This window comes from Ranitomeya imitator, chromosome 10 (genome assembly GCF_032444005.1).
Source record: "Ranitomeya imitator isolate aRanImi1 chromosome 10, aRanImi1.pri, whole genome shotgun sequence".
NCBI classification, from domain to species: domain Eukaryota; kingdom Metazoa; phylum Chordata; class Amphibia; order Anura; family Dendrobatidae; genus Ranitomeya; species Ranitomeya imitator.
In genome coordinates, this window is record NC_091291.1 from 6660362 (window position 1) to 6680740 (window position 20379).

Below are 20379 nucleotides of genomic sequence, written 5' to 3' on the forward strand. Positions count from 1 at the left end.
ATCTTGTGGAGCAGGGCTCGCAGCAGCACAGAGGATTTCAGGACAGGAGAGAGCTGATCTTGTGGAACAGGGCTCGCAGCAGCACAGAGGATTTCAGGACAGGAGGGAGCTGATCTTGTGGAGCAGGGCTCGCAGCAGCACAGAGGATTTCAGGACAGGAGAGAGCTGATCTTGTGGAACAGGGCTCGCAGCAGCACAGAGGATTTCAGGACAGGAGGGAGCTGATCTTGTGGAGCAGGGCTCGCAGCAGCACAGAGGATTTCAGCACGCAGGCATACATGCACGGTGACACTTGAGGAGGGGGGAGGATGAATGTCCCGGCTGTGAGCTGTGGAGGACGCAGGAGGACAAGCAAAGGGGAGGAAGGGGTTAAGCGCAGCGCAGAAACACGGAGTGTCGGCTCCATTGCTATAGCAACCGCAGGGCGTTAGGGGAGAGATCACGTGGGGCGATCCGGGCGGGCGGTAGAAGGTATCCATAGCAATACTGACAGGGAGACCGGACTGCCAGTCAAGGACGGCGGCCGCTGATTGGAGGAGACCGCTGTCAATCAGCCGGATTCGGAGAAGGCTGATGGGCGGGGCTTGCGGTTCGTCTTCCGGTTCCGTCTGTGAGGTGAGATTCAGGCCGTGATGGGGCGGTGAGCGGAGCCGGGAGCGGAGAGCGGAGCCGGGAGCAGCCCCCGCACGTGAGGACGCAGCGAGCGGCCGGGGAGGAGGTGAGGAGCGGCCAGAGCGCGGAGGAGCAGTCGCGGCGGTTACATCATGTCCGGTTATGTCACCTGCAGCCGCCGCTCCCGGTCACAGTGACAGCTGTGTGCCCGTATGTGTGCAGGGCCGCGGTCACACCACGGACGGCTCACATGGAAGACGCAGGAAAACCGCCAGAGGCGCCGATAGTGAGGACGTGTCCTGCTCTGCCTCATTCACACTGCTATCTGCGGACAGAGCCGGGGCTGCACCTGTAACCGCGTAATAACCGCGAACTAACCGCGTCCTCACAGAACCGCGTAATAACCGCGTCTGTGAGGAGGGGGGGCAGCGAGGTCCATGGTAACACACAGACCTGCGTCATGTCCTGCATCACTATGTGCCGGTATGTGCGGCCGCCACGGTGCAACGTCTGCAGCACTGATCTGCGTCTTGTGCAGGAAACTCCTGTTATACGGTGTCCCCGGTGCGCGGCGGCCCTGGCGGGGTGTGTCCCCCTTTGTGGTACGGTTCTGGGGGAGGTGTCCGCGGTGCGCAGCGGCTTTGGGAGGGGGGACACTTCCTTTCTGCAGCTCTGGATGTGACTGGAGCATGAGCTATGACGTAACCGCTCACTTCCTTTCTGCAGCTCTGGATGTAACTGGAGCATGAGCCACGATGTAACCGCTCACTTTCTTTCTGCAGCTCTGGATGTGATTGGAGCATGAGCCATGATGTAACCGCTCACTTCCTTTCTGCAGCTCTGGATGTGATTGGAGCATGAGCCATGATGTAACCGCTCACTTCCTTTCTGCAGCTCTGGATGTGACTGGAGCATGAGCCATGATGTAACCGCTCACTTCCTTTCTGCAGCTCTGGATGTGATTGGAGCATGAGCCATGATGTAACCGCTCACTTCCTTTCTGCAGCTCTGGATGTGATTGGAGCATGAGCCATGATGTAACCGCTCACTTCCTTTCTGCAGCTCTGGATGTGACTGGAGCATGAGCCATGATGTAACCGCTCACTTCCTTTCTGCAGCTCTGGATGTGATTGGAGCATGAGCCATGATGTAACCGCTCACTTCCTTTCTGCAGCTCTGGATGTGACTGGAGCATGAGCCATGATGTAACCGCTCACTTCCTTTCTGCAGCTCTGGATGTGATTGGAGCATGAGCCATGATGTAACCGCTCACTTCCTTTCTGCAGCTCTGGATGTGATTGGAGCATGAGCCATGATGTAACCGCTCACTTCCTTTCTGCAGCTCTGGATGTGATTGGAGCATGAGCCATGATGTAACCGCTCACTTCCTTTCTGCAGCTCTGGATGTGATTGGAGCATGAGCCATGATGTAACCGCTCACTTCCTTTCTGCAGCTCTGGATGTGATTGGAGCATGAGCCATGATGTAACCGCTCACTTCCTTTCTGCAGCTCTGGATGTGACTGGAGCATGAGCCATGATGTAACCACTCACTTCCTTTCTGCAGCTCTGGATGTGATTGGAGCATGAGCCATGATGTAACCGCTCACTTCCTTTCTGCAGCTCTGGATGTGACTGGAGCATGAGCCATGATGTAACCGCTCACTTCCTTTCTGCAGCTCTGGATGTGATTGGAGCATGAGCCATGATGTAACCGCTCACTTCCTTTCTGCAGCTCTGGATGTGATTGGAGCATGAGCCATGATGTAACCGCTCACTTCCTTTCTGCAGCTCTGGATGTGACTGGAGCATGAGCCATGATGTAACCGCTCACTTCCTTTCTGCAGCTCTGGATGTGATTGGAGCATGAGCCATGATGTAACCGCTCACTTCCTTTCTGCAGCTCTGGATGTGACTGGAGCATGAGCCATGATGTAACCGCTCACTTCCTTTCTGCAGCTCTGGATGTGATTGGAGCATGAGCCATGATGTAACCGCTCACTTCCTTTCTGCAGCTCTGGATGTGATTGGAGCATGAGCCATGATGTAACCGCTCACTTCCTTTCTGCAGCTCTGGATGTGACTGGAGCATGAGCCATGATGTAACCGCTCACTTCCTTTCTGCAGCTCTGGATGTGATTGGAGCATGAGCCATGATGTTACCGCTCACTTCCTTTCTGCAGCTCTGGATGTGACTGGAGCATGAGCTATGACGTAACCGCTCACTTCCTTTCTGCAGCTCTGGATGTGACTGGAGCATGAGCCATGATGTAACCGCTCACTTCCTTTCTGCAGCTCTGGATGTGACTGGAGCATGAGCTATGACGTAACCGCTCACTTCCTTTCTGCAGCTCTGGATGTGATTGGAGCATGAGCCATGATGTAACCGCTCACTTCCTTTCTGCAGCTCTGGATGTGACTGGAGCATGAGCCATGATGTAACCGCTCACTTCCTTTCTGCAGCTCTGGATGTGATTGGAGCATGAGCAATGATGTAACCGCTCACTTCCTTTCTGCAGCTCTGGATGTGACTGGAGCAGGGTCATTTCTGCTGTGACCTGAAGCTTTATTACAAATGATTTCTCTTTTCCAGTGACGTTGAGACATGGGCCACCGAAAACTGCGCCTCCTCTGGCAGTTTCTGGTCTTTCTAATCCTCGCTCTGAAGATCCTGTCAGCAGCCGACTTTGACCCGTACCGTGTGCTCGGCGTGAGCCGGACGGCGAGCCAGGCGGACATCAAGAAAGCCTACAAGAAGCTGGCCAGAGAGTGGTGGGTGCCATTTATTATTATTATTATTATTATTATTATTATTATCATCAGGCGTGGTCTACCATATTGTCTGTCCGGGACCCTCCATAATTATTACAGAAGAGCCTACAAATCTCAGATCTCTGACCATTATTATGACTGCGCTCGTTGTCTCCGGATTTCTACCTGCTGTTACTGTATTTGTAATAAATGTCTCATTCATTTCAGGCATCCGGATAAGAACAAGAACCCGGGAGCCGAAGACAAATTCATCCAAGTCAGCAAAGCGTATGAGGTACGAGACTGGGCGAGGCCATGTAACAGGGTGCGGGGTGCAGCCATGTAATGGGGCGAGGCCATGTAACAGGGTGCGGGGTGCAGCCATGTAATGGGGCGAGGCCATGTAATGGGGTGAGGCCATGTAACAGGGTGCGGGGTACAGCCATGTAATGGGGTGAGGCCATGTAATGGGGCGAGGCCATGTAACAGGGTGCGGGGTACAGCCATGTAATGGGGTGCAGCCATGTAATGGGGCGAGGCCATGTAATGGGGCGAGGCCATGTAATGGGGCGAGGCCATGTAATGGGGCGAGGCCATGTAATGGGGAGCGGGGTGCAGCCATGTAATGGGGCGAGGCCATGTAATGGGGCGAGGCCATGTAACAGGGTGCGGGGTGCAGCCATGTAATGGGGCGAGGCCATGTAATGGGGCACGGGATGCAGCTATGTAATGGGGCGAGGCCATGTAACAGGGTGCGGGGTACAGCCATGTAATGGGGTGAGGCCATGTAATGGGGTGAGGCCATGTAACAGGGTGCGGGGTACAGCCATGTAATGGGGTGAGGCCATGTAATGGGGCGAGGCCATGTAACAGGGTGCGGGGTACAGCCATGTAATGGGGTGCAGCCATGTAATGGGGCGAGGCCATGTAACAGGGTGCGGGGTACAGCCATGTAATGGGGTGAGGCCATGTAATGGGGCGAGGCCATGTAACAGGGTGCGGGGTACAGCCATGTAATGGGGTGAGGCCATGTAATGGGGCGAGGCCATGTAACAGGGTGCGGGGTACAGCCATGTAATGGGGTGAGGCCATGTAATGGGGCGAGGCCATGTAACAGGGTGCGGGGTACAGCCATGTAATGGGGCGAGGCCATGTAATGGGGAGCGGGGTGCAGCCATGTAATGGGGTGAGGCCATGTAATGGGGAGCGGGGTGCAGCCATGTAATGGGGCGAGGCCATGTAACAGGGTGCGGGGTGCAGCCATGTAATGGGGTGAGGCCATGTAATGGGGAGCGGGGTGCAGCCATGTAATGGGGCGAGGCCATGTAACAGGGTGCGGGGTACAGCCATGTAATGGGGTGAGGCCATGTAATGGGGAGCGGGGTGCAGCCATGTAATGGGGCGAGGCCATGTAACAGGGTGCGGGGTACAGCCATGTAATGGGGTGAGGCCATGTAATGGGGTGAGGCCATGTAACAGGGTGCGGGGTACAGCCATGTAATGGGGTGAGGCCATGTAATGGGGCGAGGCCATGTAACAGGGTACGGGGTACAGCCATGTAATGGGGTGAGGCCATGTAACAGGGTGCGGGGTACAGCCATGTAATGGGGCGAGGCCATGTAACAGGGTGCGGGGTACAGCCATGTAATGGGGTGAGGCCATGTAATGGGGCGAGGCCATGTAACAGGGTGCGGGGTGCAGCCATGTAATGGGGTGAGGCCATGTAATGGGGAGCGGGGTGCAGCCATGTAATGGGGCGAGGCCATGTAACAGGGTGCGGGGTACAGCCATGTAATGGGGTGAGGCCATGTAATGGGGCGAGGCCATGTAACAGGGTGCGGGGTGCAGCCATGTAATGGGGTGAGGCCATGTAATGGGGAGCGGGGTGCAGCCATGTAATGGGGCGAGGCCATGTAACAGGGTGCGGGGTACAGCCATGTAATGGGGTGAGGCCATGTAATGGGGTGAGGCCATGTAATGGGGCGAGGCCATGTAACAGGGTGCGGGGTACAGCCATGTAATGGGGTGCGGCCATGTAATGGGGTGAGGCCATGTAATGGGGCGAGGCCATGTAACAGGGTGCGGGGTACAGCCATGTAATGGGGTGAGGCCATGTAATGGGGCGAGGCCATGTAATGGGGAGCGGGGTGCAGCCATGTAATGGGGTGAGGCCATGTAATGGGGAGCGGGGTGCAGCCATGTAATGGGGCGAGGCCATGTAACAGGGTGCGGGGTACAGCCATGTAATGGGGTGAGGCCATGTAATGGGGTGAGGCCATGTAATGGGGCGAGGCCATGTAACAGGGTGCGGGGTACAGCCATGTAATGGGGTGCGGCCATGTAATGGGGTGAGGCCATGTAATGGGGCGAGGCCATGTAACAGGGTGCGGGGTACAGCCATGTAATGGGGTGAGGCCATGTAATGGGATGAGGCCATGTAACAGGGTGCGGGGTGCAGCCATGTAATGGGGTGAGGCCATGTAATGGGGCGAGGCCATGTAACAGGGTGCGGGGTGCAGCCATGTAATGGGGTGCGGCCATGTAATGGGGTGAGGCCATGTAATGGGGCGAGGCCATGTAACAGGGTGCGGGGTACAGCCATGTAATGGGGTGAGGCCATGTAATGGGGCGAGGCCATGTAACAGGGTGCGGGGTGCAGCCATGTAATGGGGTGAGGCCATGTAATGGGGAGCGGGGTGCAGCCATGTAATGGGGCGAGGCCATGTAACAGGGTGCGGGGTACAGCCATGTAATGGGGTGAGGCCATGTAATGGGGCGAGGCCATGTAACAGGGTGCGGGGTGCAGCCATGTAATGGGGTGCGGCCATGTAATGGGGTGAGGCCATGTAATGGGGCGAGGCCATGTAACAGGGTGCGGGGTACAGCCATGTAATGGGGTGCGGCCATGTAATGGGGTGAGGCCATGTAATGGGGCGAGGCCATGTAACAGGGTGCGGGGTACAGCCATGTAATGGGGTGAGGCCATGTAATGGGGCGAGGCCATGTAATGGGGAGCGGGGTGCAGCCATGTAATGGGGTGAGGCCATGTAATGGGGAGCGGGGTGCAGCCATGTAATGGGGCGAGGCCATGTAACAGGGTGCGGGGTACAGCCATGTAATGGGGTGAGGCCATGTAATGGGGTGAGGCCATGTAATGGGGCGAGGCCATGTAACAGGGTGCGGGGTACAGCCATGTAATGGGGTGCGGCCATGTAATGGGGTGAGGCCATGTAATGGGGCGAGGCCATGTAACAGGGTGCGGGGTACAGCCATGTAATGGGGTGAGGCCATGTAATGGGATGAGGCCATGTAACAGGGTGCGGGGTGCAGCCATGTAATGGGGTGAGGCCATGTAATGGGGTGAGGCCATGTAACAGGGTGCGGGGTGCAGCCATGTAATGGGGTGCGGCCATGTAATGGGGTGAGGCCATGTAATGGGGCGAGGCCATGTAACAGGGTGCGGGGTACAGCCATGTAATGGGGTGAGGCCATGTAATGGGGCGAGGCCATGTAACAGGGTGCGGGGTGCAGCCATGTAATGGGGTGAGGCCATGTAATGGGGAGCGGGGTGCAGCCATGTAATGGGGCGAGGCCATGTAACAGGGTGCGGGGTACAGCCATGTAATGGGGTGAGGCCATGTAATGGGGCGAGGCCATGTAACAGGGTGCGGGGTGCAGCCATGTAATGGGGTGAGGCCATGTAACAGGGTGCGGGGTACAGCCATGTAATGGGGTGAGGCCATGTAATGGGGCGAGGCCATGTAACAGGGTACGGGGTACAGCCATGTAATGGGGTGAGGCCATGTAATGGGGCGAGGCCATGTAACAGGGTGCGGGGTACAGCCATGTAATGGGGTGAGGCCATGTAATGGGGCGAGGCCATGTAACAGGGTGCGGGGTGCAGCCATGTAATGGGGCGAGGCCATGTAACAGGGTGCGGGGTGCAGCCATGTAATGGGGCGAGGCCATGTAACAGGGTGCGGGGTACAGCCATGTAATGGGGTGAGGCCATGTAATGGGGCGAGGCCATGTAACAGGGTACGGGGTACAGCCATGTAATGGGGTGAGGCCATGTAACAGGGTGCGGGGTACAGCCATGTAATGGGGTGCAGCCATGTAATGGGGCGAGGCCATGTAACAGGGTGCGGGGTACAGCCATGTAATGGCATGTATATTCAACCTTTCCCTCACTTCCGGTATTTTTCCCTCCTCATTTAAGCATGCCATCATACATCCATTACTTAAAAAACCATCCCTCGACCAAAACTGTGCCGCTAACTATAGACCTGTCTCTAATCTTCCCTTCATCTCTAAACTCCTCGAACGCCTGGTCCACTCCCGTCTTACCCGCTATCTCTCAGATAACTCTCTTCTCGACCCTCTTCAATCTGGTTTCCGCTCTTTACACTCTACTGAAACTGCCCTCACTAAAGTCTCTAATGACCTACTAACAGCTAAATCTAATGGTCACTACTCCATGCTAATTCTCTTGGATCTCTCTGCAGCATTTGATACTGTGGATCATCAGCTCCTCCTCACTATGCTCCGCTCCATCGGCCTCAAGGACACCGTTCTCTCCTGGTTCTCCTCCTATCTCTCTGACCGATCCTTCACTGTATGTTTCGCTGGTTCCTCCTCCTCTCACCTTCCCCTTACTGTTGGGGTTCCTCAAGGATCAGTCCTAGGCCCCCTCCTCTTCTCTTTGTATACTGCCCCTATTGGACAAACAATCAGTAGATTTGGCTTCCAGTACCATCTCTATGCTGACGACACCCAACTATACACTTCTTCTCCTGATCTCACGCCTGCCTTATTAGAAAACACCAGTGATTGTCTTACCGCTGTCTCTAGCATCATGTCCTCCCTCTATCTGAAACTAAACCTGTCAAAAACTGAACTCCTCGTGTTTTCTCCCTCTACTAACCTACCTTTGCCTGACATTGCCATCTCCGTTTGCGGTTCCACCATTACTCCAAAGCAACATGCCCGCTGCCTTGGGGTCATCCTTGATTCTGACCTTTCATTCACCCCCCACATCCGATCACTGGCTTGCTCTTCTTACCTGCATCTCAAAAACATTTCTAGAATTCGCCCTTTTCTTACTTTCGACTCTGCAAAAACTCTTACTGTTTCACTTATTCATTCTCGTCTGGACTATTGTAACTCTCTACTAATCGGCCTCCCTCTTACCAAACTCTCCCCGCTCCAATCTGTCCTGAATGCTGCTGCCAGGATCATATTCCTCACCAACCGTTACACCGATGCCTCTACCTTGTGCCAGTCATTACACTGGTTACCCATCCACTCAAGAATCCAGTACAAAACTACTACCCTCATCCACAAAGCACTCCATGGCTCAGCACCACCCTACATCTCCTCTCTGGTCTCAGTCTACCACCCTACCCGTGCCCTCCGCTCCGCTGATGACCTCAGGTTAGCATCCTCAATAATCAGAACCTCCCACTCCCGTCTCCAAGACTTTAGACGTGCTGCGCCGATTCTTTGGAATGCACTACCTAGGATAACACGATTAATCCCCAATCCCCACAGTTTTAAGCGTGCCCTAAAAACTCATTTGTTCAGACTGGCCTACCGCCTCAATGCATTAACCTAACGATCCCTGTGTGGCCTATATTAAAAAAAAAAAAAAAAAATTAATTAACTGGTTCATGCAGCTTTACATGAACACCCAAGCCTTACACTATGGCTGGTCCGAATAACTATAGCAATTGTTACCATCCACCTCTCGTGTCTCCCCTTTTCCTCATAGTTTGTAAGCTTACGAGCAGGGCCCTCACTCCTCTTGGTATCTGTTTTGAACTGTATTTCTGTTATGCTGTAATGTCTATTGTATGTACAAGTCCCCTCTATAATTTGTAAAGCGCTGCGGAATATGTTGGCGCTATATAAATAAAAATTATTATTATTATTATTATAATGGGGTGAGGCCATGTAATGGGGAGTGGGGTGCAGCCATGTAATGGGGCGAGGCCATGTAACAGGGTGCGGGGTACAGCCATGTAATGGGGTGAGGCCATGTAATGGGGCGAGGCCATGTAACAGGGTACGGGGTACAGCCATGTAATGGGGTGAGGCCATGTAACAGGGTGCGGGGTACAGCCATGTAATGGGGTGAGGCCATGTAATGGGGCGAGGCCATGTAACAGGGTACGGGGTACAGCCATGTAATGGGGTGAGGCCATGTAACAGGGTGCGGGGTACAGCCATGTAATGGGGTGAGGCCATGTAATGGGGCGAGGCCATGTAACAGGGTGCGGGGTGCAGCCATGTAATGGGGTGAGGCCATGTAATGGGGAGCAGGGTGCAGCCATGTAATGGGGCGAGGCCATGTAACAGGGTGCGGGGTACAGCCATGTAATGGGGTGAGGCCATGTAATGGGGTGAGGCCATGTAACAGGGTGCGGGGTACAGCCATGTAATGGGGTGCAGCCATGTAATGGGGTGAGGCCATGTAATGGGGAGCAGGGTGCAGCCATGTAATGGGGCGAGGCCATGTAACAGGGTGCGGGGTACAGCCATGTAATGGGGTGAGGCCATGTAATGGGGCGAGGCCATGTAACAGGGTACGGGGTACAGCCATGTAATGGGGTGAGGCCATGTAACAGGGTGCGGGGTACAGCCATGTAATGGGGTGAGGCCATGTAATGGGGAGCGGGGTGCAGCCATGTAATGGGGCGAGGCCATGTAACAGGGTGCGGGGTACAGCCATGTAATGGGGTGAGGCCATGTAATGGGGAGCGGGGTGCAGCCATGTAATGGGGCGAGGCCATGTAACAGGGTGCGGGGTACAGCCATGTAATGGGGTGAGGCCATGTAATGGGGCGAGGCCATGTAACAGGGTGCGGGGTACAGCCATGTAATGGGGTGAGGCCATGTAATGGGGAGCGGGGTGCAGACATGTAATGGGGCGAGGCCATGTAATGGGGAGCGGGGTGCAGACATGTAATGGGGCGAGGCCATGTAACGGGGAGTGGGGTGCAGCCATGTAATGGGGCGAGGCCATGTAATGGGGAGCGGGGCGAGGCCATGTAATGGGGCGAGGCCATGTAATGGGGCGAGGCCATGTAATGGGGAGCGGGGTGCAGCCATGTAATGGGGCGAGGCCATGTAATGGGGGGCGAGGCCATGTAATGGGGAGCGGGGTGCAGCCATGTAATGGGGCGAGGCCATGTAACGGAGCGGGGTGCAGCCATGTAATGGGGGGCGAGGCCATGTAACGGGGAGCGGGGTGCAGCCATGTAATGGGGGGCGAGGCCATGTAACGGGGAGCGGGGTGCAGCCATGTAATGGGGCGAGGCCATGTAACGGGGAGCGGGGTGCAGCCATGTAATGGGGCGACGCCATGTAACGGGGTGCAGGGTGCAGCCATGTAATGGGGCGAGGCCATGTAACGGAGCGGGGTGCAGCCATGTAATGGGGGGCGAGGCCATGTAATGGGGAGCGGGGTGCAGCCATGTAATGGGGCGAGGCCATGTAACGGAGCGGGGTGCAGCCATGTAATGGGGCGAGGCCATGTAACGGAGCGGGGTGCAGCCATGTAATGGGGCGAGACCATGTAACGGAGCGGGGTGCAGCCATGTAATGGGGGGCGAGGCCATGTAATGGGGAGCGGGGTGCAGCCATGTAATGGGGCGAGGCCATGTAATGGGGAGCGGGGTGCAGCCATGTAATGGGGCGAGGCCATGTAACTGGGTGCGGGGTGCAGCCATGTAATGGGCGAGGCCATGTAACAGGGTGCAGTCATGTAATGGGGCGAGGCCATGTAACAGGGTGCGGCCATGTAATGGGGCGAGGCCATGTAACAGGGTGCGGCCATGTAATGGGGCGAGGCCATGTAACGGAGCGGGGTGCAGCCATGTAATGGGGCGAGACCATGTAACGGAGCGGGGTGCAGCCATGTAATGGGGGGCGAGGCCATGTAATGGGGAGCGGGGTGCAGCCATGTAATGGGGCGAGGCCATGTAACGGAGCGGGGTGCAGCCATGTAATGGGGCGAGGCCATGTAACGGAGCGGGGTGCAGCCATGTAATGGGGCGAGACCATGTAACGGAGCGGGGTGCAGCCATGTAATGGGGGGCGAGGCCATGTAATGGGGAGCGGGGTGCAGACATGTAATGGGGCGAGGCCATGTAATGGGGAGCGGGGTGCAGACATGTAATGGGGCGAGGCCATGTAATGGGGAGCGGGGCGAGGCCATGTAATGGGGAGCGGGGCGAGGCCATGTAATGGGGAGCGGGGCGAGGCCATGTAATGGGGCGAGGCCATGTAATGGGGTGAGGCCATGTAACGGGGAGCGGGGTGCAGCCATGTAATGGGGCGACGCCATGTAACGGGGTGCAGGGTGCAGCCATGTAATGGGGCGAGGCCATGTAACGGAGCGGGGTGCAGCCATGTAATGGGGGGCGAGGCCATGTAATGGGGAGCGGGGTGCAGCCATGTAATGGGGCGAGGCCATGTAACGGAGCGGGGTGCAGCCATGTAATGGGGCGAGGCCATGTAACGGAGCGGGGTGCAGCCATGTAATGGGGCGAGACCATGTAACGGAGCGGGGTGCAGCCATGTAATGGGGGGCGAGGCCATGTAATGGGGAGCGGGGTGCAGCCATGTAATGGGGCGAGGCCATGTAATGGGGAGCGGGGTGCAGCCATGTAATGGGGCGAGGCCATGTAACTGGGTGCGGGGTGCAGCCATGTAATGGGCGAGGCCATGTAACAGGGTGCAGTCATGTAATGGGGCGAGGCCATGTAACAGGGTGCGGCCATGTAATGGGGCGAGGCCATGTAACAGGGTGCGGCCATGTAATGGGGCGAGGCCATGTAACGGAGCGGGGTGCAGCCATGTAATGGGGCGAGACCATGTAACGGAGCGGGGTGCAGCCATGTAATGGGGGGCGAGGCCATGTAATGGGGAGCGGGGTGCAGCCATGTAATGGGGGGCGAGGCCATGTAATGGGGAGCGGGGTGCAGCCATGTAATGGGGCGAGGCCATGTAACGGAGCGGGGTGCAGCCATGTAATGGGGCGAGGCCATGTAACGGAGCGGGGTGCAGCCATGTAATGGGGCGAGGCCATGTAACGGAGCGGGGTGCAGCCATGTAATGGGGCGAGACCATGTAACGGAGCGGGGTGCAGCCATGTAATGGGGGGCGAGGCCATGTAATGGGGAGCGGGGTGCAGCCATGTAATGGGGCGAGGCCATGTAACGGGGTGCGGGGTGCAGCCATGTAATGGGCGAGGCCATGTAACGGAGCGGGGTGCAGTCATGTAATGGGGCGAGGCCATGTAACAGGGTGCAGGGTACAGCCATGTAATGGGGCGAGGCCATGTAACGGAGCGGGGTGCAGCCATGTAAGAATAAGAACCCAAGAGCGAAAGAGATTCATCCAAGTTAGTAAAGCGCAGCGGTGTAGCGCGGGTGTCGGCGGTGTAGCGCGGGTGTCGGTGGTGTAGCGCAGGTGTCGGTGGTGTAGCGCGGGTGTCGGCGGTGTAGCGCGGGTGTTAGGTGGGTGTCGGCGGTGTAGCGCAGGTGTCGGTGGTGTAGCGCGGGTGTTAGGTGGGTGTCGGCGGTGTAGCGCGGGTGTCGGCGGTGTTAGGCGGGTGTAACGCGGGTGTCGGCGGTGTAAGGCGGGTGTTAGGCGGGTGTCGGCGGTGTAGCGCGGGTGTCGGCGGTGTAGCGCGGGTGTCGGCGGTGTAAGGCGGGTGTCGGCGGTGTAACGGGCCACGATGATCAGACACTGGAGCTGAGCTGCAGTGTGACACTCGCAGGACAGTAGTCTCTGTGTCCTGGAGAAGCCGCCATGATTTTCTGATCCATACTGGGGTCTGCAGTTTCCGCTGCTCGATGGTAGTTACACGTCTGCGGCATTAATGTTCTGTCACCTCCGACTCCTTAGATTCTTTCAAACGAAGAAAAGAGGACGAGCTATGACCGCTATGGAGACGTAGGAGAGAACCAGGGTTACTCCCAGCAGCAGCACCATCACTTCCGCCATTTCCACGACAGCTTCTACTTCGATGAGTCGTTCTTCCACTTTCCCTTTAATTCCGAGCGCAGGGATTCCACCGATGAAAAGTATCTCCTGCAATTCTCCCACTACATCAACGAGGTGGTCCCCGATAGCTTCCGCAAACCCTACCTCATCAAGATCACCTCCGACTGGTGCTTCAGCTGCATCCACATCGAGCCCGTGTGGAAGGAGGTGGTGCAAGAATTGGAAGGGATAGGTATGTATATATCCCAGAGCTGCACTCACTATACAGCCACTGTGCACATACATTACTGATCCTGAGTTATATCCTGTATTATACTCCAGAGCTGCACTCACTATTCTGCTGGTGCAGTCACTGTGTACATACATTACTGATCCTGAGTTACATCCTGTATTATACCCCAGAGCTGCACTCACTATTCTGCTGGTGCAGTCACTGTGTACATACATTACATTACTGATCCTGAGTTACCTCCTGTATTATACCCCAGAGCTGCACTCACTATTCTGCTGGTGCAGTCACTGTGTACATACATTACATTACTGATCCTGAGTTACATCCTGTATTATACCCCAGAGCTGCACTCACTATTCTGCTGGTGCAGTCACTGTGTACATACATTACTGATCCTGAGTTACATCCTGTATTATACCCCAGAGCTGCACTCACTATTCTGCTGGTGCAGTCACTGTGTACATACATTACATTACTGATCCTGAGTTACCTCCTGTATTATACCCCAGAGCTGCACTCACTATTCTGCTGGAGCCGTCGTACTATATGTGTGCAGTGATTTCTTATGCGGCTGACATTTTGTCTTTCCAGGTGTTGGCATAGGAGTAGTGCACGCTGGGTACGAGAGGCGGCTGGCTCACCATCTTGGCGCACACAGTACCCCATCCATTTTGGGGGTGATTAACGGGAAGATTTCCTTCTTTCACAATGCCGTCTTACGAGAGAACCTGCGACACTTTGTGGAGAATTTGCTACCAGGGAATCTGGTGGATAAGGTGAGCGCTGCTCCGAGGGTGGATATATCCGGTCGTACTTGGAACATTCGCACATTTTCTCTATCTCTTCCAGATCACAGATAAGAACTACGTCCACTTCTTGTCCGGCTGGCAGCAGGAGAATAAGCCGCACGTCCTGCTGTTCGATCAGATGTCTCCTGTCCCACTGATCTACAAGGTGAGGGCCACAGTCCGGGGCCACAGCAGACCTGTCTGTACGATGTGACGGGTGTTCATACACGGTCCGGCCTCTGGGTCACCTCTATCTGGAGAACATTGGGCGTCAGGCTTTGTGGCATTCTGCTCCTCCATGTGTTGTATGTCACTGGTCCAGAGCAATGATGTGCCGGAGCCTCCGCTGACCATGGCGGGCACACCACCCCTGCCTGTCTCACCACCCCTGCCCGTCTCACCACCCCTGCCCGTCTCACCACCCCTGCCAGTCTCACCGTTGCCTTTGTTTCTGCAGCTGACCGCCTTCGCCTACAAGGATTACCTGTCGTTCGGATACGTGGACCTGGGCCAGAGGGAGACGGAGCAGATGAGCAGTCAGTACAACATTAACATGTACGCGCCCACCATGCTGGTCTTCAAGGAGCACATTCACAAGCCAGCCGACGTGGTGCAGGTAACGCTCTGGTGCCAGGCTGCTGCAGGGCACCTGAGTTTTGGGGGGGGGACTGGAGACCCCCTGGTGGTTTTGGTTGTGCGGTCATCCTTTTGCTGAATTGTTGGGGGGTAAAGAAAAGAGTAAAAATATAAGAATAATTGATGGACACGTCGCCGCTCTTGGCACCGGTCTGCTCACCCTCTTTGGGCAAACAGGCCTCTGACGTCACGATTGTCTGCCGAGGACTAGGGAAACTCAGAAGGCCAGATGCCCGAAGAGGGTGTCACACGCCGAAGGACTGGTTTATAATGGAGGGGGGCAGCGATGAGCAGTCAACCTCCTCTGCGCTGTTCAGTGGGTGAGCTGGGAATCCACACTGGAAACAGTATGGGGGGCCATGTCTGCACCCCCGACCAGACCCTCGACTCATTGGATCTCTTGGATACTTTTGGTCTTTAGGCGCGTGGGATGAAGAAACAAGTCATCGACGACTTCATCTCTACCAACAAGTTCCTGCTGGCGGCCCGGCTGACTAATCAGAAGCTATTCCAGGAGCTGTGCCCTGTGAGGAAATCTCACCGTCAGCGCAAGTAAGTCCCAGCACCCTCTGTGTATCTGGGCTTGACATTCTGTCGGTGTGGATGCCGGATTACTGCCTCCTGCCGGCTTATCAGAGGAATCGTGGCAGGTAAAGGCAGCACTCCCACTCCTGGGTATTCCGCTGAAGCGTCGGGCGCGTTGTGCTACTTTCCCTACATCACTTTCTGCTTTTGGTAAAGTCGTTGTTTGCTTTTTGTAGATATTGTGTCGTCCTGCTGACGGGAGAGGGAGAATCCTCCCAGAAGACCTATGGATCCTTCCTGGCTTTTGCCTCTGCCAACACCAAGGACACGGTGCGATTTGTCCACGTCTTGAAGGAGCGTCAACGAGAGCTCATCAGCTCACTGCTAGGAGAAGATCTAAACCCTGCAGACTCCTCTGTACGTACTGCAGCAGTCGTAGGTTTCTTCTGGGCAGGAAATAGTCGTCCGCTTATACCCCGAACATGACCTTGATGTCTATGCCTCGGGAGTGCACTCTGCCGGATGTAGGATCAGTGCGGCCGCAAAATATCAGGGTCAGTAGCTAAATCTTTTCTGCTGCTTTCACCCCTGGCAGGTGGCGATCCTGGAAAGACGGAACTCGGCCGGCAGAATCGTGTACAAGTCCCTGGCCGGCGTCTGGAGCGGCAGCGAGGATAACAAGTTTGCCCTCTTGGATTTCCTGGATCGCTTGAGGAAAGACCCCAGTGTGCTGTCCGCCGAGACCATCCTGTCCGATCTGAATGATGAGCTGGCGCCGGTACGTTCCTGGACTGGTGGTGTAGAAATCTCAGTCCAGTTTAGTTACCTGTACGGTGACACTGGCTGCCCCTCACCACTAGCGAACACGCAGACTGGGATCCACACAATAAGACTGGGATCCACACAATCTGAAATATTCATAATGCGGGGTCTGAGAAGGGTTAGCCCCATGTCGTGCGACCCCTCGAGGTCTCACAATGTGCAATATTTATAACGAGGGTTCTGTGAATGGTTAGTCCTGCACCAGGCCACCGCTCGAGGTCCCGCCATGTCCATACAATGTGCAATATTAATAACGAGGGGTCTGTGAAGGGTTATCCCCATGTCGTGCGACCCCTCGAGGTCTCACAATGTGCAATATTTATAACGAGGGTTCTGTGAATGGTTAGTCCTGCACCAGGCCACCGCTCGAGGTCCCGCCATGTCCATACAATGTGCAATATTAATAACGAGGGGTCTGTGAAGGGTTATCCCCATGTCGTGCGACCCCTCGAGGTCCCGCTATGTCCACACAATGTGCAATATTCATAATGGGTCTGTGAAGTCGTGCGACCCCTCACGGTCCCGCCATGTCCACACACTCGCTGTAACTGCTTTCCATCTTTTCATTGTTGTCAGGTGTTTTTCCTGCGCTGGTTTTACACAGCGGTCGATTACTGGTCGGATTTATGGGAGAGCGTTCTCCATAATAACTGGTAAGTTCACCGGGGCAGGGGGCGACCATAATTACCCACCTGGGACGGTTTCCTCTTTTGATGCATAATTCCCCTTGGGGACTGGAAGCTGCGACTTCTTGTTCTCCCAGGAAGCCTGTGCCCGGGCTCCATAGGAGCACAAAGGTGGCGCGTATATGTGGCGTGCCGTCAGTGACTGATGGTCCACTATATTCACCCGCACATGTATGGTTGGATGCCGGGATAGTCGCCGTCTGATAGTTTTCTGTTGCTCCCATAACGGACGTCATTACTGATCCTGATGTTTCCGTGCAGGCGGGAGATGATGCCGCTGCTGTCCCTGATTTTCTCGGCCCTCTTCATCCTCTTCGGGACTGTCATCGTGCAGGCGTTCAGGTGGGTACTCGGGGGGCCGAGACTGTTCATATGAGGTTAGGGTTAACCCTTCATTCATCTTTCAGTGACTCCAGCGATGAGCGAGACTCCGTGCCATCTGATAAAGAAGAGCCGAGCGACAAGGAGAGGAGCAGCGAGGCCAGCTTCACCAGGGAGACCACCAGGTAAGCGTGCGGGGATGAGGTGAGGAGTGTCCGCTGCCCCCTCCGTCATCAGTGCCACTAACCATTCTCTCGCCATGGCAGGGTCCCTAAGAAAGGCTTTGTGGAGGTGACGGAGTTAACGGATGTGAATTACATGAGTAACCTGGTGCGGCTGCGCCCGGGTCACCTGAACGTCGTCCTCATCCTCTCCAGCTCCACCAAGGCCAGCCTGCTGCAGAAGTTCGCCCAGGAGGTGTACACGTTCACCGGGTAATTCCATCCGTGGCTATAGCGCTGACACACGCCGTCACAGGCTATGTATAGCAGCGGCCCCTGCTCCGTACATGACCCCGCTCCTGCTGTCACAGCCTATGGGACAGATGCAGCAGAGACGACTTGGCCATTTGGTTTCACAGCCCATGACCAATCCAGCTCTGCTACATGTGGGGCAGACGCGAGTGTCCGTAGCCGGATATCACTGATCACATGCTGCAGTCAGCAGCGCTCGCGGCCCCTCGCCGGTTATTTGGGGGGCTCCCCCTGCTGGTGGACGTGTGTGTAAGTGCTCGTGTCCTCTGTCACAGGAGCAGCTCCCTGCACTTCTCCTTCCTGAACCTGGACAAGCACCGCGAGTGGCTGGAGTACCTGCTGGAGTTCGCCCAGGACGCGGCGCCCATCGCCTACCAGTACGACGAGCACTTCCTGGAGCGCGACCACACCGGGTACGTGCTGGCGCTGAACGGGCACAAAAAATACTTCTGCCTCTTTAAAGCGCAGTCCACACTGGAGGACGAGAAGCTCTGCGACGAGGGGGAGCTCTGCGCGTCCGGTGGGGACTCCTTACGGAAGATTTCCCTGGGCTCCGGGGCGGGACACATCAAAAAGAAATTAAACAAGCTGTCACTGTGGATGGAGCGCCTCCTAGAGGGCTCGTTACAGAGGTTCTACATCCCCTCCTGGCCATTACTGGACTGACGCCGCCCCAAACTGTGAACACTACAGGTCTGCCCTGACCTCCGGACCCGGCGCCCTGCCAGGAGGAAACGGGGGCCTTAAGCGCCCCCCAGAGCGATGCCATTGACTAGATCACATACTGCCTGCTTATGTCTTAAGTTCTCTTCAGCTACATCCGAGCTTTCCGCTGCCTCCGCGGAGCCGGGTCTGACAACCCCTGCGACAACCTCCGCATTAATCCACAATTCTTAATGTCGACCACTAGAGGCCCCCAGTGAGTAACCGTGCATCCAATCCTGACGACTGTGGACTTAGCAATAAGGCACGTTCTACGGGTGAGGCGCTCACCAATAATTATTAATAATCCCGGAACAGCCGCACAATCACGGAGCCATCCTGCTAGTGACAGCCGCACAATCATGGAGCCATCCCGCTAGCGACAGCCGCACATTAATAGGGCGTGCAAACTTCTTTTTTTTATTTTTTTAGAAAGTTTCTGTATTTTTTTTTTTTCTTAGTTAACAGTGTGGCGCCATCTGGTGGGCACATGCGGAATGACGCCTCGCTGCATTTTCTTTGTATCAAGGAACAATGGTCAGACCTGCGGATTTAACACCCGTGCATTATTATTATTATTATTAATAACCCCCGAGCCGCCCCCCGATAAAAGTAGAACCGGGTGATATCCAGACTAGCGGTCATTATATTTCTGTACACGGCCACTGAATGTAGCTGATTATTCCTGTCCTTCCTCCTGTTGGGGAAGGGGGTACATACTTATCTGCTGTCGTCACTTATACCTTTTTTTTTTTGATAATTAAGGTTTTTTGTGAATTTCATGTTCAATGCCAAAGTTTCTGTCACAGCGGAAGAACGCAGCGAAATGCGCAGGTCCTTAAAGCTCTTGTTTGTGGCCCCACAATCCTTAAAGGGCCCAATTTTCCAGTGAAAAGCTGCAAATTATCGTCTTGCGTTCTCCGTTATCAGGCGTCAGGTTCTCATAAGCTCATGACATTTCAGACGTAGACTCTCGCCCCCTTCCTTCCTAAATGTAATGTTTTGTCCTGTAGATGTTTCCTGGAAATGTTGCTGCTGATATATATTATTTTGTTTTTCTAGTTTTTAAACTTACTTGAATTTATCATGTACTTCTCCTTTAACGAGCGCACGATCGTTTGTTTCTGCCAGAGCTGGCACATGAATTAATTACTGCCACCAGGTGGACAGTTTAGGAATTGCAGTCGGGAATCAGCGCCGAGACTGGAGCTGCAGCGATTGGTGCGGATACGAGGGGGGGGGTCCTGGCGGTGGGTCTAGTGGCGGCGCCCCTTTAAAGCCTCGGCCCTTTTGTTCTTCCCCCTTCCCGGCTGAAGAGGTTGTCGCATTGCACGATATTTTCCTACCCCTGCAGCACTGAAACGGTTAAACCCCCCTTGTGCTGAAATCTTTATTTGTTACAGAAAAAAAAAAAAAAAGCGAAGCCCCCGGGATTCTGTAACTTCCATCTGGACGATCGGTTTGCACTTTTTTTTTTTTTTTTTTGTAGGAAGAAAATAATTTATTTTAATTGATTTTTTTTAAATATATTTATCGTCATTTTTTTTTTGTTTTAATTTTATTACTGCATTGGAAACAGAAATAAACTATTTTACTGTGTGAAGTAAACGCAGCGTCCTGTTATGGGAGTGGGGGGGGGGTTGGGGGGACTTAAAGGGATTGTCTGGGATGGAAAAATAGCGCCAGGTCTGGTTACAGGTTGTATGTGGTATTGCAGCGCCGTCCTATTCCTGTCAACTCTGGGAGAACACGGTCCTGTTTTTCTAATGGTGCACATTCCCTTTAAGGGCCTATTTGTGACTGGTGCAAGGTGTTGAGGCT

The 20379-nt window shown here is 55.1% G+C and overlaps 1 protein-coding gene across 1 annotated transcript; it reads left to right on the forward strand.

Annotated features, from left to right (window-relative positions):
• The first annotated feature begins 593 nt into the window (after positions 1–593).
• DNAJC16 (DnaJ heat shock protein family (Hsp40) member C16) lies at positions 594–19642 on the forward strand. Its single transcript, XM_069741667.1, has 15 exons — positions 594–718; positions 3205–3383; positions 3591–3657; positions 13275–13605; positions 14197–14381; positions 14455–14559; positions 14851–15009; positions 15451–15581; positions 15791–15971; positions 16150–16332; positions 16953–17029; positions 17324–17404; positions 17470–17568; positions 17650–17817; positions 18132–19642. Exons 2-15 carry the CDS (start codon positions 3217–3219, stop codon positions 18520–18522), a joined length of 2325 nt encoding a protein of 774 aa, XP_069597768.1. The 5' UTR covers positions 594–718; positions 3205–3216; the 3' UTR covers positions 18523–19642.
• The last annotated feature ends 737 nt before the right edge of the window (positions 19643–20379 follow it).

Coding starts and splice junctions, on each gene's coding strand:
- DNAJC16 (XM_069741667.1), top strand. CDS start 3,217: ATGGGCCACCGAAAACTGCGCCTCCTCTGGCAGTTTCTGGTCTTTCTA. Junction 14,560..14,850: donor CTGTCCCACTGATCTACAAG/GTGAGGGCCACA, acceptor TTGTTTCTGCAG/CTGACCGCCTTCGCCTACAA. Junction 17,405..17,469: donor GTCATCGTGCAGGCGTTCAG/GTGGGTACTCGG, acceptor TTCATCTTTCAG/TGACTCCAGCGATGAGCGAG.